The sequence below is a fragment of the Gymnoscopelus braueri genome (assembly GCF_963280865.1).
Source record: "Gymnoscopelus braueri genome assembly, chromosome: 8".
NCBI lineage: Eukaryota > Metazoa > Chordata > Actinopteri > Myctophiformes > Myctophidae > Gymnoscopelus > Gymnoscopelus braueri.
This window is the reverse complement of record NC_137609.1, coordinates 55,093,736-55,108,735: the sequence shown is the minus strand read 5'-3', so window position 1 is coordinate 55,108,735 and position 15,000 is coordinate 55,093,736. Positions and strand designations below refer to the sequence as shown.

General features: G+C 45.5%; 2 protein-coding genes across 2 annotated transcripts in view; both read right to left on the bottom strand.

Moving 5' to 3' along the window:
* Window positions 1-6,810, bottom strand: part of lrch2 (leucine-rich repeats and calponin homology (CH) domain containing 2) — a gene marked incomplete at its 5' end in the record, with an annotated part of 59,454 nt that extends 52,644 nt beyond the window's left edge. The window contains 3 exons of the mRNA XM_080436231.1: window positions 2,592-2,718; window positions 4,686-4,830; window positions 6,801-6,810. Coding sequence (XP_080292357.1) covers window positions 2,592-2,718; window positions 4,686-4,830; window positions 6,801-6,810 — 282 coding nt within the window. The remainder of the gene's footprint in view (window positions 1-2,591; window positions 2,719-4,685; window positions 4,831-6,800) is intronic.
* A 2,808-nt stretch (window positions 6,811-9,618) lies between these two features.
* On the bottom strand, window positions 9,619-10,869 carry LOC308090958 (kelch domain-containing protein 3-like; the record flags this gene model as incomplete). The annotated part of the gene is made up of 2 exons (XM_080436230.1): window positions 9,619-10,267; window positions 10,370-10,869. The coding sequence occupies 2 exons, from the start codon at window positions 10,867-10,869 to the stop codon at window positions 9,619-9,621; spliced, it is 1,149 nt and encodes a 382-aa protein (XP_080292356.1).
* Window positions 10,870-15,000: the final 4,131 nt, after the last annotated feature.

Here is a 15,000-nt window from a genome sequence, read left to right as displayed (position 1 = left end):
AGAGTAATCTCTCAAGAACAGATTCTGCCCTGCCTTCAGATCAGGAAGCAGGCCGCGCTTTACCCAATCAAATGTAGTGGGCGGGATTTACGTGTCCGCTGATCCTTCCCTACTCGAAACAAGCCAAAACTAATTTAACAATAGCGTCCGCGGAGCAGACAAAACCACGGAAAGATATTCACATTTTAACTTGCTCTTTCATCATAGAAACAAGTGGGCTTATAACCAAAACCATCCATGTTCTCTGGGAGAAGTGGTGTTAGTGTTCCGTGTAGAAATATTGTTAGTGGGAATGAAAACATAGTCGCACCACCGGAAGTGGAGCGTGAAGGCAGACCAAAACCCTGGTTTCCTTGCGCACAGGTGCTGCGTCATCATTGTCCCAGAGCCAGTGAGAGATAGTACAAACAGCAGAGGGCGCTGTTTTTCATTCTCACTGGCTATGGGTTCCCAGATTGGGTCGAGAGCAGTTGTAGACGTTGGCTGCACCCGTTTGTTCCATTGTAGACGTGCGGAGCAGCATTGTCTGACCGTCTGACAGGCATCTGGATACATGTATCCACTCCAAAATGTAATCTAACTCACTAATACATAAACCCTGTGAAAAGATAACATTTTATAAACTCATTTAAAGAAACTGCTTTAAGAGTCATTCGGTTAAGCTTGCAGATCTGGCTGCATTGGCTATTTGAAAACAGCAGATCTACAAGCTCACAACGGGTCGCATCGCGACGCGTTGTGAGCTTGTAGATCTGCTGTTTTCAAAATATACGAGCGCTTATGCGAGAGCATTTTCGGGAGTCGGGACTGGCACGGCCGCGCCACTGTAATCTTTTTATGGACAGCGAGGTCTCCAAACTTACAGTAGTGTGTCCTATATGGAGTTATACAACCTGGGCTGGGTTGAGGGTATAAACCCGACCCTCCAAACCTTTGACCAGCGCAGGTTATTCTTCATGCTGTGGATTCATTTGGGCCACCACGGGAGATCGGACATTTAACACTCCAAAACACACACCAGCCTTCATCCATTAATGTTTATAATTCATTCATCAATGATCACTCCATTAACGTTCAGATAATTCACTGCCTTGCCTGCTATCTCTGATTTAACGTGGCGTCACGGCAGCCCGTGACTCAAGAGGGAATACATGATTGTTTTATTTTAGTGTAACTAGAACGTGCACTGCTTTTAATGGGTTAAATTAATATACAAACGTGTGGTATGATTTCTGACGATGAGATTGGTGTCATTCATGTCGGCTACTTGACAAAGATTGTGTCATCACGGAATACATGAAAGACTGTGTGTGTGTGTGTGTGTGTGTGTGTGTGTGTGTGTGTGTGCGTGAGTGCGTGCGTGCGTGCGTGCGTGCGTGCGTGCGTGCGTGCGTGCGTGCGTGTGTCAGACACAGACATGAAAGGGAGCGAGGCGAGCAGGGGAAAACTTCGTGCTTCGTTTGGTCGTATTCTGGTTCTTCACGTCGTAAAATCGGGGCGTTTCGAGAATATTTAAGGGCATGTTATTTAAATGACGCTCGGTCTCAGCCTTCACATTTATCAAAGCTCCGATCGACAAAACAAATCGCCTTCTGTTTGTGTGACATGCATGATGCAAAGGTTTGGAAAGTGAAACTGGTCAAAGTCACTGTAGCCACCTGCTGTATGAGGTAGACAACAGACCGTGTACATAAAACTCTGCAGGAGCACACAGACACGCATGCAGACACGTACGCGCTGGGCTCACAAAGGCCGCGCGCCCATACCCTAGGTGGGGTTGGCGAAAGGGCCTACTCTATGTGGAGTTTGCATGTTCTCCCTGTGTCTCCTAGGGTAGTTAATACACTCACAAAAAACATGTAGTAATCCTGGTCTCTATACCGCCTCCCCCTGGTCAGCCGGGGCACCTGATGGAGGGGAAAGGAACCGGTTGGTAATAACGTGTTCCTTCACGCGCTACGTCCTACCGGGGAGACTCCCCCCTGTCAGGTGATAAGAAGCTACGTCCTACCGGGGAGACTCCCCCCTGTCAGGTGATAAGAAGCTACGTCCTACCGGGGAGACTCCCCCCTGTCAGGTGACAAGAAGCTACGTCCTACCAGGGAAACTCCTCCCTGTCAGGTGATAAGAAGCTACGTCCTACCAGGGAAACTCCTCCCTGTCAGGTGATAAGAAGCTACGTCCTACCGGGGAAACTCCTCCCTGTCAGGTGATAAGAAGCTACGTCCTACCGGGGAAACTCCTCCCTGTCAGGTGATAAGAAGCTACGTCCTACCAAGGAAACTCCCCCCTGTCAGGTGATAAGAAGCTACGTCCTACCAAGGAAACTCCCCCCTGTCAGGTGATAAGAAGCTACGTCCTACCAAGGAAACTCCCCTCTGTCAGGTGATAAGAAGGTCAGTTGGCTCTCACGCATTGAAGGAGGCATGAGCTCGGCCCTGGGCTCCCTAGGCTGGTGGGGGGAGTGTAGTGCCCAGGATCACTTAGAAAATTGGCACCGGGTGAATTTTTTTTTTAAAACATAAAATAAACGAAGGCCGTACACGCAAAGGACACGCACACAGAGACACATGCATGCAGACAGAACTCACCAGTTCCATCAGCTCTCGTGCCTTGCCGATCTCCTCGGGAATGGAGACCAGCTTGTTGTTGCTGACCACCAGCACTTTGAGAGGCAGGGTGAACAGGTGTTTGGGAAGCACTGACAGCTGGTTCCGACTGCGAGGGAAACGAAACACACAGAAAACATTATAGAGTGAAATTCCAACATTAATTGGCACAGGGGAGAGTTTTTTATTTTATTTTTTCGGGGGGGGGGCCCGCAGGTTAATATCAGAATACTGACATGAATGAATACAAACATGACCCGCTTTAATTACTTCAGTCTATATTAGTAGCTTACTGGCTAGTATAAAAATGTTTTCCTCCTTTTTTTATGTCCAATGTATTTGTATTTAAGTTAACATAAGTAAGTTAACATAAGTATAACTAAATGCATTTGAAATTAAATAAACATTTTCAGGATTCCAATTCAAAAATAGCAAAAATAGCAGATCTACAAGCTCAAAATGCGTCGCACTGCGACGCGTTTTGAGCTTGTAGATCGGCTATTTTTGCTACTTTTGTGTGATATAGAATGGCCCGACAGTATATGCAATGTGTCCCTCTGGAGTGAGTGTGGAAATACAGTGGCCCTCTACAGTTCAGCTCAAAGGAGAAAAAGAGGAAATGGACCTCAGTCAGTCTTCTCCTCTGGTCATGTGATCTTTGTTTGAAAGAGGAAGTCACAACAGAATGAAACAGGGTCACAGTCCACAGGCCACTGAATGTCATGTGTTCTAAATGTGGGCGGTACCGGATCATGGTTGCTCCTCTAAGTGTGAACGAAGACATTTATAAAGAAAAACATCACATGGATGCACCTGGGACGTATCATCAGTGTTGTAGCCTGGGGTCATCGGGTGTGTGGGGTCTCGCAACAACATACACCCAGGTGACCCAGCCAGGGTTGATCAAGCCCCGACTTACGTCCCAGTAGCTACCCCACGGTCAGTCCTCTGAGGGAAAGACAGGGACATTCAGTCCGCTTCTCCGGAACTACTCTGCCGGGACTCGGGGAGGCTCTGGCACGTGGAGGGACTATAGGCTCTGTGGGTTGTCTCCTGGCCGGGCTCCTCCTTCGTCTCACCAGGTCCAGGACCTGAGCGCTGTGCCAGATCCGGTGCACCGCTCCACCGATCCAAACATTTCATTCTGGCGTGATGGTTTCTTGGGCCGTGGTGGTACTGCAGGCTCCACTTGCGACTTGCTTGAACGACCCTCCTAAAGGCCTCACCGTGGATTTGTTGGGCTTCTTCCTCACGGAAGACACAGGCTGGGGGCGCTAACCCATACTTCTCCCGGATGCCGTCTACATTCCGGCTGTCAACCGTCTCTCCAGTGGTCACCAAACTATTCCTGGCTGTCACATAGTCTATTCCTATGAGCCACTATAAATATAATAACTAATAAAGAAAAACATCACATGGATGCACCTGGGACGTATCATCAGTGTTGTAGCCTGGGGTCATACTATATGGAAACTATGTTGCGTTCACATGTGAGAGCTGAACTACTTTCCATTCTGGCGTATGGAAGTGTTTTTAGGCTTAAAGGGATAGTTCGTCCAAAAAAGTGAGTGAAGGAAACGTTTTTTCTATGGATTAGTCACCCCATGGAGACTTGAATTCATGGATATTTTGTTGTTTTTATATTTTCTGAGCTTGTAGATCGGCTATTTTCAAATGGCAGAATTGTATCTAGGGCTGAAGTGGTTACTGTACATTTTGTGATAAGAATCTAAATCTACAAAGTAACTGAAGTTTTCAAATAATTGTAGTGGAGTAAAAGTACAATATTTGCCTCTGAGATGTAGTGGAGTAGAAGTAAAAGTACTGAAAATTGGAAATACTCCAGTAAAGTAAAACAAAATACCTCAATATTGCACTTTAAGCACAGTACTTGAGTACATGTACTTTGTTACTTTACACCACTGTGTGTGTGTGTGTGTGTGTGTGTGTGTGTGTGTGTGTGTGTGTGTGTGTGTGTGTGTGTGTGTGTGTGTGTGTGTGTGTGTGTGTGTGTGTGTGTGTGTGTGTGTGTGTGTGTGTGTGTGTGTGTGTGTGTGTGTGTCAGAGTGGACCTACCTGACGTTGAGATAGGTCAACATCTGCAGGTTGATGATGGCCTCTGGGATGACCTTGATGCAGTTGTGGTAAAGGTTGAGGGTCTCCAGGGGAGAGAACAGACACACCTCAGGGGGGATTTCTGACAGACGGTTCCTGGACAGGTCTGTGAGCGGAGAGAGAGAGAGAGAGAGAGAGAGAGAGAGAGAGAGAGAGAGAGAGAGAGAGAGAGAGAGAGAGAGATGTTTTTTTTAAAAGAAGGGATATATACAGTATGTGTTTTGACATGTCTCTGTCAGAATGCAGAGACTAAGGGTTTGTATAGTCCAATCTGATTGGCGACTAATTGCCAATAGTTGACTGGCAGTCGACTAATGCAACACAAAAAATATATATATATATATATATATATTTTGTTTTTTTTTGTTTTTTTGTTGCATGATTTGACTGAGATTGTCAGTGGAATCAGTCTGATTCCACTGACAATCTCTCAGTCAAATCATGCAAAAAATATAAATGCAATAGAGGAACATTCCATTTGGGCTGTAGGGGTGCTTAGTGTCTGATTTAACATATACTATTGGTTTCTCCCAATAAATCATGATGTATATCCTATTTTTAGCAAACTATTCGTTAATTAATTTAACAAATAGGCCAATCGAATAATACAAAAATAATATTTAAAAAATAATAATAATTTATAATTCGACTAAGAGATTGTCAGTCGACTCAGACACCCCTCGACTAATTAGTCGACTATTCGACTACTAGAGGTCAGGCCTACTGTAGGCTATCTATACTTTGTTATGGGAAATGCTCCACAACGACACAAGTACCCACAACAACACAGGGGGCGCTGCTCCAGTGAACGTTGTTTGTATGTGCAGAGAGCTGCTCTTATATCATTATTATTGGTGGTGGTGGAAATACTAATAATTTGAGCTTGGAATGATCAAATCCTGTGTCGAGGGTCACACAAGAATAGCATGCACAATAAGAGCAGAACCAGACAATGCATTAAAAGGTTACATTATCACAGTCTGCTTGAGGTGTATTGCAGCTTTAAACATATACAAAGATTGTTAATTTAGCAAAATACACATTCTCCATTGGAGCCACTAGAGGCGAAGTAGTACACATATCCTACAAATGGTCTCCTAAGTAAGTAGGCATGGTTGTCTTCTCCCTCGACCATCCCACCACCCTCCCCCTCCCCCTCCCCCTCCCCCTCCCCCTCCCTGGCTGACAACGTCATGTGGATGTGTATTTGTGTATTTCCTTCATTAAAGAAAATAAATGCTTTACATGTTTGAAAGTGCACTGTTATTGGCAAAGATGCTTTTTAAGACAGCCATAACATTCCCCCCACAAACACACATGTATTATTCAGTCATGCTAGATGTGCTCCTGTTTCTGCTCAATATTGTAACAGGGCCTTTTATTTATACGGTATACATTTTACCACTAGTGTGTTTAGCATGAATGTTTAGCATGATGATTCCCAAATCATACACCATCAACCAAGACAGTTACTGTAATAATGGAAAATTATAGAGCATTGGAACACACATTTTATTAAATGTTTAATACGTCCATATTTCACGTACTATATTCACATATGGAATCTCAGTTTATTAGTTTCTAGAACATATCTCATGCGTACAGAGCATAGAGTTAAAATCTAATATAATAATACAATATAATATAAGGGACAGACAGAGCCCTCTATGTCTCGTGCGTCAGACTGCAGCTGGACTCTTCAGATATCTTCCCAAATCTCGCGAGAGTGTGTTGCTGGGATAGAGAAAGGCGAGATAGGTCGATAACAAAGTAGATTTTCTCCTAATTTGTGTCTCTAAAAACAGCCATTTCAATATGAAAATCTTGTACATATTGTGTGTCTTGTGACGATCGGGTCCAATATTTAGTTCACTGACCATGGAGCTAAAGAATGGTTCAGAAGCTGTGTTCACGTTCACTCTTCCATTGGAATCAATAGACTCCAAGCTGCTTCCTGTCTCCTAAAAAGGCGTCCACCTACGTCACGCAGAAACGGGAAGTAAACCGGAGATTGCGTATCTTGCTAAATTAACAATCTTTGGTATAAACTAAAACTCATCTCCTCCTACAGTAGACCTCTTCCCATGTTCCTTATCACTGCTTTTAAAGCTACACACACACACAGAGCGTCTGTCTGTCTGTCTGTCTGTCTGTCTGACACACACACACACACACACACACACACACACACACACACACACACACACACACACACACACACACACACACACACACACACACACACACACACACACACACACACACACACACACACACACACACACACACACACACACACACACACACACACAGCCTCTGTCTGTCTGTCTGTCTGTCTGTCTGTCTGTCTGTCTGTCTGTCTCACACACACAGTCAGTCAGTGAGTTCTCAACGGGCCTGAAAATTAAGGCCCAGCCCTAAATGGGCCCTACTGGGTCGGCCCGAACAATTACCATACATTTAGGCCCGAAAAAACCCTGTGAAGACGTCATTGTGTGCTTAATGTCCACAAAGTCACGCATCCAACACGCTTTGAACTGAGCAGATTGGACCTTCTGTTCCAGAGATAATGGACAAAGCATCTTGAAAACGGCCACTTTCGCCCGTCTTTCTTTAATAACACGGTCTAGGAATGTCGAACGGCAAGAAACTAGATACCTGAGTAAAGTTCATGGTCCCCCTTTAGTCCCACTAGCACATTGATTAGAGCCGGGCCTGTCTCCCTCCCAATTAGTCTGACGTCTATCTGGACTCCTCAGTCACACCAAACCCACACAACATGTGACCACCTCTCACCCCCTCTGTGTGGTGCTGAGGACAGCCATGCTAAACCTGATTCAGGAAGCCGTTATCTCTGTTTTACCATAAACACTGTGAACAATGAGGGCGTACACACATCCACGGAGCGCTGCCCTGTAGACTCGGTCAGCTGCTGCCGCGGTGTCAGTCAGCTGCCAGTCACTGACTGGCTGCTCACACGTTACTCTTTTACCTGGCTGTCACTGGCTGGCAGTTTGGTGACTTTGTTTTTCACAACCAAGTTAGTGTTGTTTAGTGTGTGTTAGTGTTAGCTAGTAATAAACCAAGCAGGTAAAGAGTAACGTCAACAGACGGACGGAACCGCAGCAGCAGCCGACTGAGTCTGACACCGAAGCCAATGGTGGCGCCACCTACAGGGCAGCGCTCTGTGGATTTGTGTATAGACGAGCCTTTCAGCACGACTTAGGGTGGCATTTCAAAGAGACGCGCACGCACGCGCACGCACACACACGCGCACGCACACGCACACGCACACACACACACACACACACACACACACGAGTAGTTTTTCAGCCCTACAGCAAATATGTATACAGTAAATAGCAGTGGTTCTCAACCAGTGGTCCGGGGACCACCAGTGGTCCTAGAGGGGGTTTCAGGTGGTCCCCAGCTAAATGATGGAGAGTTGGTAACCAAATGGACCCTTATAGATCTTTAACTCTTGAGAGTGTAAAATGTAACCAAATGGACCCTTGTAGATCTTTAACTCTTGAGAGTGTAAAATGAAACCAAATGGACCCTTGTAGATCTTTAACTCTTGAGAGTGTAAAATGTAACCAAATGGACCCTTATAGATCTTTAACTCTTGAGAGTGTAAAATGTAACCAAATGGACCCTTATAGATCTTTAACTCTTGAGAGCGTAAAATGAAACCAAATGGACCCTTATAGATCTTTAACTCTTGAGGGTTTAAAATGAAACCAAATGGACCCATAAGGGTCCATTTGGTTTCATTTTAAACTCTCAAGAGTTAATTTATTGTTAAACATCTGCAATACTTAAAGAATTGTTATTTTGATCCGTTTGCCTGTTATCTCTCCTATGGAACCAACATCAACACAACATGGATGGAATTGTGGACAAAATCTTATCCAACGAGAACAAAATATTCTAAGTTTTGTGTCTGAGAGTCTAGATCTCATCAGTGGCTCAAATGCTGAATAAATAATGGACCTTGATATGAAAAGGTATGAAAACCACTGACATAGAGATAATGTTGAATGTCTATCAGGAAAAAGGTATTGTTGTGTTCCTCCATGGAGTGTTCTGAGGCTGGAGGAGACAGTGTTCTGAGGCTGGAGGAGACAGTGTTCTGAGGCTGGAGGAGACAGTGTTCTGAGGCTGGAGGAGACAGTGTTCTGAGGCTGGAGGAGACGGTGTTTATTGTACAAGTCAGGGAGGAGAAAGAGGGCTGAACCAACTCTTCCAGAGACAAAAACAAAAAAAAGTGTGGCAGAAAATGTGCATTTAGTCAAATATCTCCGCTTTCCCATGAGATTAACACATTTTCCCTATCCATGCTCTGAACCCAGTGGTGGTTCTCAAACTTTTTCATGTCATGGACCCCCAAAAATATATGATATGATGATATCATATCCCCCCCCCCCCCCCCCCATCTAAACATGTTTTGTTCCAGGGACAAAAGCAAAGATTTGAGTTGAACAAATAATATACATAGTCAAAGATTTGCAAACATAAATGTCATCACGACCTCCCGTTCCCTTTATTGTCTTGACCAAAAATACGTAGGAAGAAAAAAAAGGTACACAAGAGGCGAGATACAGGATTTGTAAGTAATAAGTTAAACCAAGAAGTGAATGGAGCAGTAAAATCTTCGGATCACGATAGCTTGGGTTCTGGACGTCCCCTCCATCTCCCCCCTCCCCCCTCCCCCCGAAAAAAAGACGCTCTGAGCAATTGAAATGGTTCGTTGTGAAAAATAATATTCATTATATTCTATGATTTTTCAAAGGTTAGTGGAAACTTTCGGAAAGTCGCTGGCAGTGGCTTTTTTATTTTTCTGGCAGTCAAAGAGTTAAAAGGTCACGCCAAAAGTCACTTTCCCGTCTATGTATCAGTCTTCGGCCTGTGGCAACGGGCCATGACTCTTTCTCTGGTACATCCGGTTGGAAGGAACGTTCTCTCCGCTGACGCCCATGGCTGCCAATTCAAACCTGACGTTGTGGGGTAGTTCAGACTGATCCAGATCGTACCCAACGACCGCCAGCTCGCATAACGTCTTCAGACTAGGACTCAAGTCCAGGACGCACAGGGTGTTGTGGGGGTTCCTCTTGGGAGGATCGTCGTCCTCTCGGGAGGATCCTTCCAAGAGGACGATACGATCTCCCACCAGGCGGCTCATCCCGGCCGTCCCGCGTTTCCCCTGGGGCTCGGACTTAGTCCAGGAGTCGGTCTCTTGGTTGAATCTCCACAGATCCTTAAAGGTGTCGCTATGTGATGTATATGAAGATTTTTTACCACCAAAGACGTACAGCTCTCCATTGTAGGCGAAGGCCGAATGAAAAATGTTGTTGTAGAGAGGAAGTGGTAGAGAAGGCGTGCGGCTCAGCCAGCAGTTGGTCTCGGTATCAAACACTCTGATGCTGACGTAGTTCCTCTTCCCGGAGGAGAGTTCAGAAAAGTAGTGGCATTTGGTCTCTAATACAAACATCTTTGTCCCGATGACGGTGGCAGAGTGCGACATTGAATCAGATGGTGGAGTTCTGGTGTTAATTAAAGACCAGACCATTGTGGTGGTGTCCAACTTGTACATGTCATGAGGGTATTCAGTCGAAATGGTCCCTGTATCTCCTCCACATATGAACATGACCTTCCCCAAGACACAGGCGGAGTGGTAGCCCCTCCCCTCTGGAACGGTCCCGGAACTCTCGGGTTTGAACCATCTGTGGGCGTCGACATCAAATGCGTAAAGCACGTCGCCGCGGCACCTCCTGAATATTGTAACTGAACGGGAACCCTCAAAGGTGCACACGGATTTGATGGATTCGATTGGGAATGGATAAAGGTCGGAATTCGATTCCCTCCGAGTCGCGAACCCGCCCCAGATGTAGATGCTACCTTCTATCAGCACGGCTGTGTGGCCTTTGCGCACCCAGCGATCCTCAAGGTGGCCACCTTGTCCTCTTTCAGGCGTCCCTGTGGGGAGCAACGTCACCCAGCGCAAAGAGAAAGTGTCCAAGACGTGCATGTCGATCTGATCGCTGTCGTCCGTGCGGGTCTCCGCGTCACAGAACACTTCAAAGACGTACAGCTTGCTGCGTCCCACGGCTACGGCAGCGTAGCCAGGACCCGCCGGACCCGACATCACTGTGTTGACCGTCCAGTGGAACATGTCTGTCTGTCTGTCTGTCTGTCTGTCTGTCTGTCTGTCTGTCCCTGTCACTATATGTCTCTGTATGTCTGTCTGCCAGTCTATCTCTGTCTCTGTACTGTCTGTCTCTCTACAACACTAGTGTATCATTCAACGTCCTTAATCACCTTTTATATAAGTCTGATCAGAGCCGAGGTCTGACGTAACAAACAACACAAACTGTTACCATGAGAACTATCTATATATAAAACAAAGTGGTGGAAAAAGTACCCAAATGTTTTAAGTGTGTTTTTGCTAAGGAAATGTCCCTACTGACAGACCTGGTCCTTCTGCATGCTTGTATGGTACGCCAGATGGTAACCAGTCTAGCCAACACATCGGATAGGAGAGGGAAACTCTGATTCCAAACCACCTGCTGCATGGCAGGTCATTCCTCTTAGGAACAGGCTAGGAGAAGGTAACTCTGACCCAAAATCCACCTGCTGCCTTGTAGACCATGTCTTTCTAGGCAAAGGCTAGGAGATGCACACTTCCGAACAACAAAGCTGCACCTTCTTGGGCCGTCCTACACGTGGCAGTTTCTGCACCTGTTGGGCAATGACCCTCTGAAGGCGAGAGGGTGGTGAGAGGACTGCACGACCGCTCAACACCTAAAACAATCTGTTAGCTGGTAAGACACCTGACACCCACACCAGCCCATACCCCCCCCAAGTCCTACGGTGATGGAGAAGGTTGAGGATCAGGCAGAGGATGTTGCGCGGAGCTTCTAGCCATGCACGTAGGCGGTTGTAGGGTGACGGCCGTCCACCGTACATCGGGGCAGATACGGTGCCTGTGTCCTCCTACAGCGACAGAGCAGCCCTATGTAGGGATGGCACTACTCTCCCCATATGGGGAAGGGGATATATAAGGTTCCCTAAAAAAAAGCCTGCCCCAGTTTAGCCTGGTAGGCAACCGCACCTACCAGGCCATCCAATGTCAATGAGGTCGAAAAGACAAGAAACAGAGGAAACCCTTAGTTATCGAAGCATGGAATGTACAGACTCTGCTCGACAGAGGCGATCGACCAATGCGCCGCTCAGCCCTCATTGCCAGGATGCTTGGCCGCTACCGGATTGACATAGCTGCCCTGAGCGAGACCAGAGTCGCGGGTGACACTCCGTTTGAGGAAGTCGGAGGAGGCTACACCATCTATTGCATAGAGAAGCCTGAAGATGACGTGAGAACTTCTGGAGTTTGCTTTGCTATTCGTACAAACTTAGCAAGACAACTTGACAGCCTGCCTCGGGGCATTAGTGACCGTCTCAAGACACTGCGCATCAGGATAGGAAAAGATCAATATGCAACCATCATCGGTGCCTATGCTCCCACCATGACCAATCCTGAGGACGCCAAAGAAGCCTTCTATGAAGAACTCAGCAGCCTCCTCACTAAGGTTAGCCACAAGGACAAGCTCTTCTTACTCGGGGACTTCAATGCCCGAGTGGGATCAGACCATGTTACCTGGCCAAACATCCTTGGTCGCCATGGCTCCGGCAGTTGCAATTCCAATGGCCTACGCCTGCTGTCTCTATGTGTGCAGTATGAGCTGTCTATCACAAATACCCTCTTCCAACAAGCCCACAGATACAAGAACACCTGGATGCACCCCAGCTCCAAACATGGTAGACTACGTCATAGTCCGCCAGAGAGACAGAGGTGACGTGCACAAAAACAATGTTTATGGTACAGTACGTGCTTCAACACACACTGTGTCTGTGCCATGGAAGCTGCCAGACGGCTGGTACCAGTCTGGTATGGTGCCAATAGCAGACAGACCTCACACTGAGGCGCGCGCGCATGCGCGCACACGCACGCACGCACACGCACACACACACACACACACACACACACACACACACACACACACACACACACACACACACACACACACACACACACCTGTCTGTCACTGTTATTACATAATCAGCCTAATCACAGTTATTTGAGATAATCATATTTAAAGGAATATATCACTTTCCAAACAAATGTGGGTCATTTTATCGTCTACTCTGGCCTTTGTGAGCCCCGCCGCCGGACAGTTTTTAAGTTGCTTGATTCAGTATTTAGATATTTGATATTCATTTTATCAGACACGCCCCCTTCCTATACAAACCCATTATAACTTCAAACATTCATTTTTTTTACATGTTAAGATTCATCAACAACACCCGTCCTTGGTTCTGGTGACTCATCCTGACCTCCTAATACGTGAGGGGGCCGTGTTTTTTCCATTACTTTTTTCATTTATTTAATTTTTTTTTTTATTGTAATTAAATTATTTACATTTTCCCCCCAAAAAAATATTAAAAATAATTGAAAAAACACGGTCTCCTCACGTATTAGAAGGACTATATCAGTCGCCAGAACCAAGGACGGGTGTTTTAGATGAATAACAAAGTTATAATGGGTTTGTATCAAGGGACCAGCTTGAGATTCTTACATTGACTCCAATACGGAAGAGACAGTTCATATGAATGGCCTGTAGGTTCGCTGTTTTACCCCTGCTGGTGTCAGAAAGAATATTCTCTCAATGCAAGCGGATGGGTTTTTGACGAACTTTAGACTAGATTTTCTTACCTTAATAAAAAATGTCATAAATACTATATGCTTCCAGTCGCTAGTTTAAAGTCTCCTTTCAATCATCATGTTATGAGTTTTGGTAAATTATGGTCCTATTTATTTTAAAATTGACGATAAAGTAGGCTATGCTCTAGGGGGGGCGGGATGATTTGATTGACGATCTACACAACCAATGGCATTCATTCCCCGCCCCCACTCTTGATTGACAAGCTACCCAACCAATAGCATTCTTTAGGGATCGATTTCCGGTTCCTGTTGCCCGTCTCTTTTTTTGGCATATATTAAAAATGGCGGATTTCAAATTCCTGAACAATCGCATTCATTACCGGTCTGTAGAAACCAGAGGTGTGGCCTTAGTCCATTCTTTTTATACAGTCTATGGTTTGTATAGGAAGGGGGCGCGTCTGATAAAATGAATATCAAATATCTAAATACTGAGTGAAGCAATTTAAAAACTGTCCGGAGTGCAGACGATATAATTACTCACATTTCTTTTTCAAGTAAAATATCCCTACCTGCCAAACACGAGTATAACCGTTGTTGAAAAATACACCCGTTTACTGCCAGCATAGCCTCGATCTCCAGGCTTTTATTGTTTAGTTTAGCTAAAAAATAAAAGCCTGGCCCAGCGCGTCGGTGTACTCGGTATGAGGAAGTGTTTCATTTCCCAACCAACCAGAGTGCAGTGGGCGTCGCTCGTAATGTTGTGTTAACGGGGCGGGGGTTGACGGACAGATCGGTGAACCAATGGGATCAGGCGCAGTCTCTCGCCGGCTCTATAACACCCGCCCCTCTATACACGAAATCAGGAGCGTTGGGGCAGTCTACTGCCAGCAACGAGTATAACCGTTGTTCAAAAAAAAAAAAAAAAAAAAAAACAATATTTTTTCTTCTTTTTTTTCTTCTTTTTTTTTCAATTTATCCACACAGAACCAGAGATATCACGATCCAAAGATTCCTAGCTCCATTCACTCCTTGGTTAACTTATTATTTTAAAATCCTGTATCTCGGCTCCTGTGTACTTTTTTTTTTACCATGTTATTTTGGGAAAAACATGCTATTTTCAACTGGCTGCAATTATGGAACGGATTACCGCAATCGGATTAATTTTTTTCCACGATTCTACGAGACTCCTGTGTGTGTGTAATGAGGGGATCACCGTGAGGACGGTGATCACGGAAAATATTTTGTGACTACTTAAAAAATGTTTTTTTAACATTGCAAACAATGCTGGCAGTGGGGGAAGTAAAAAAGAAAAAAAAACCTCTGGCAGGGAATGTGTTAAGAGAAAATACAAAATAAAATAAACGTTATGAAACCAATATGTCAACGTGTCATTAAATAACCCCGCCCCCATAAATACATAAATAAAATCAGTACGCTCCTCTGCACTCTGACCCTTTGATGTGGGTGTGACCTCAACTGTCCTGTCTGCTCCATCTGGATGCATATTATGGGATGGATGCATGGGGGGGGGGGGGGGTACGGCCATTGTGAGGCTGT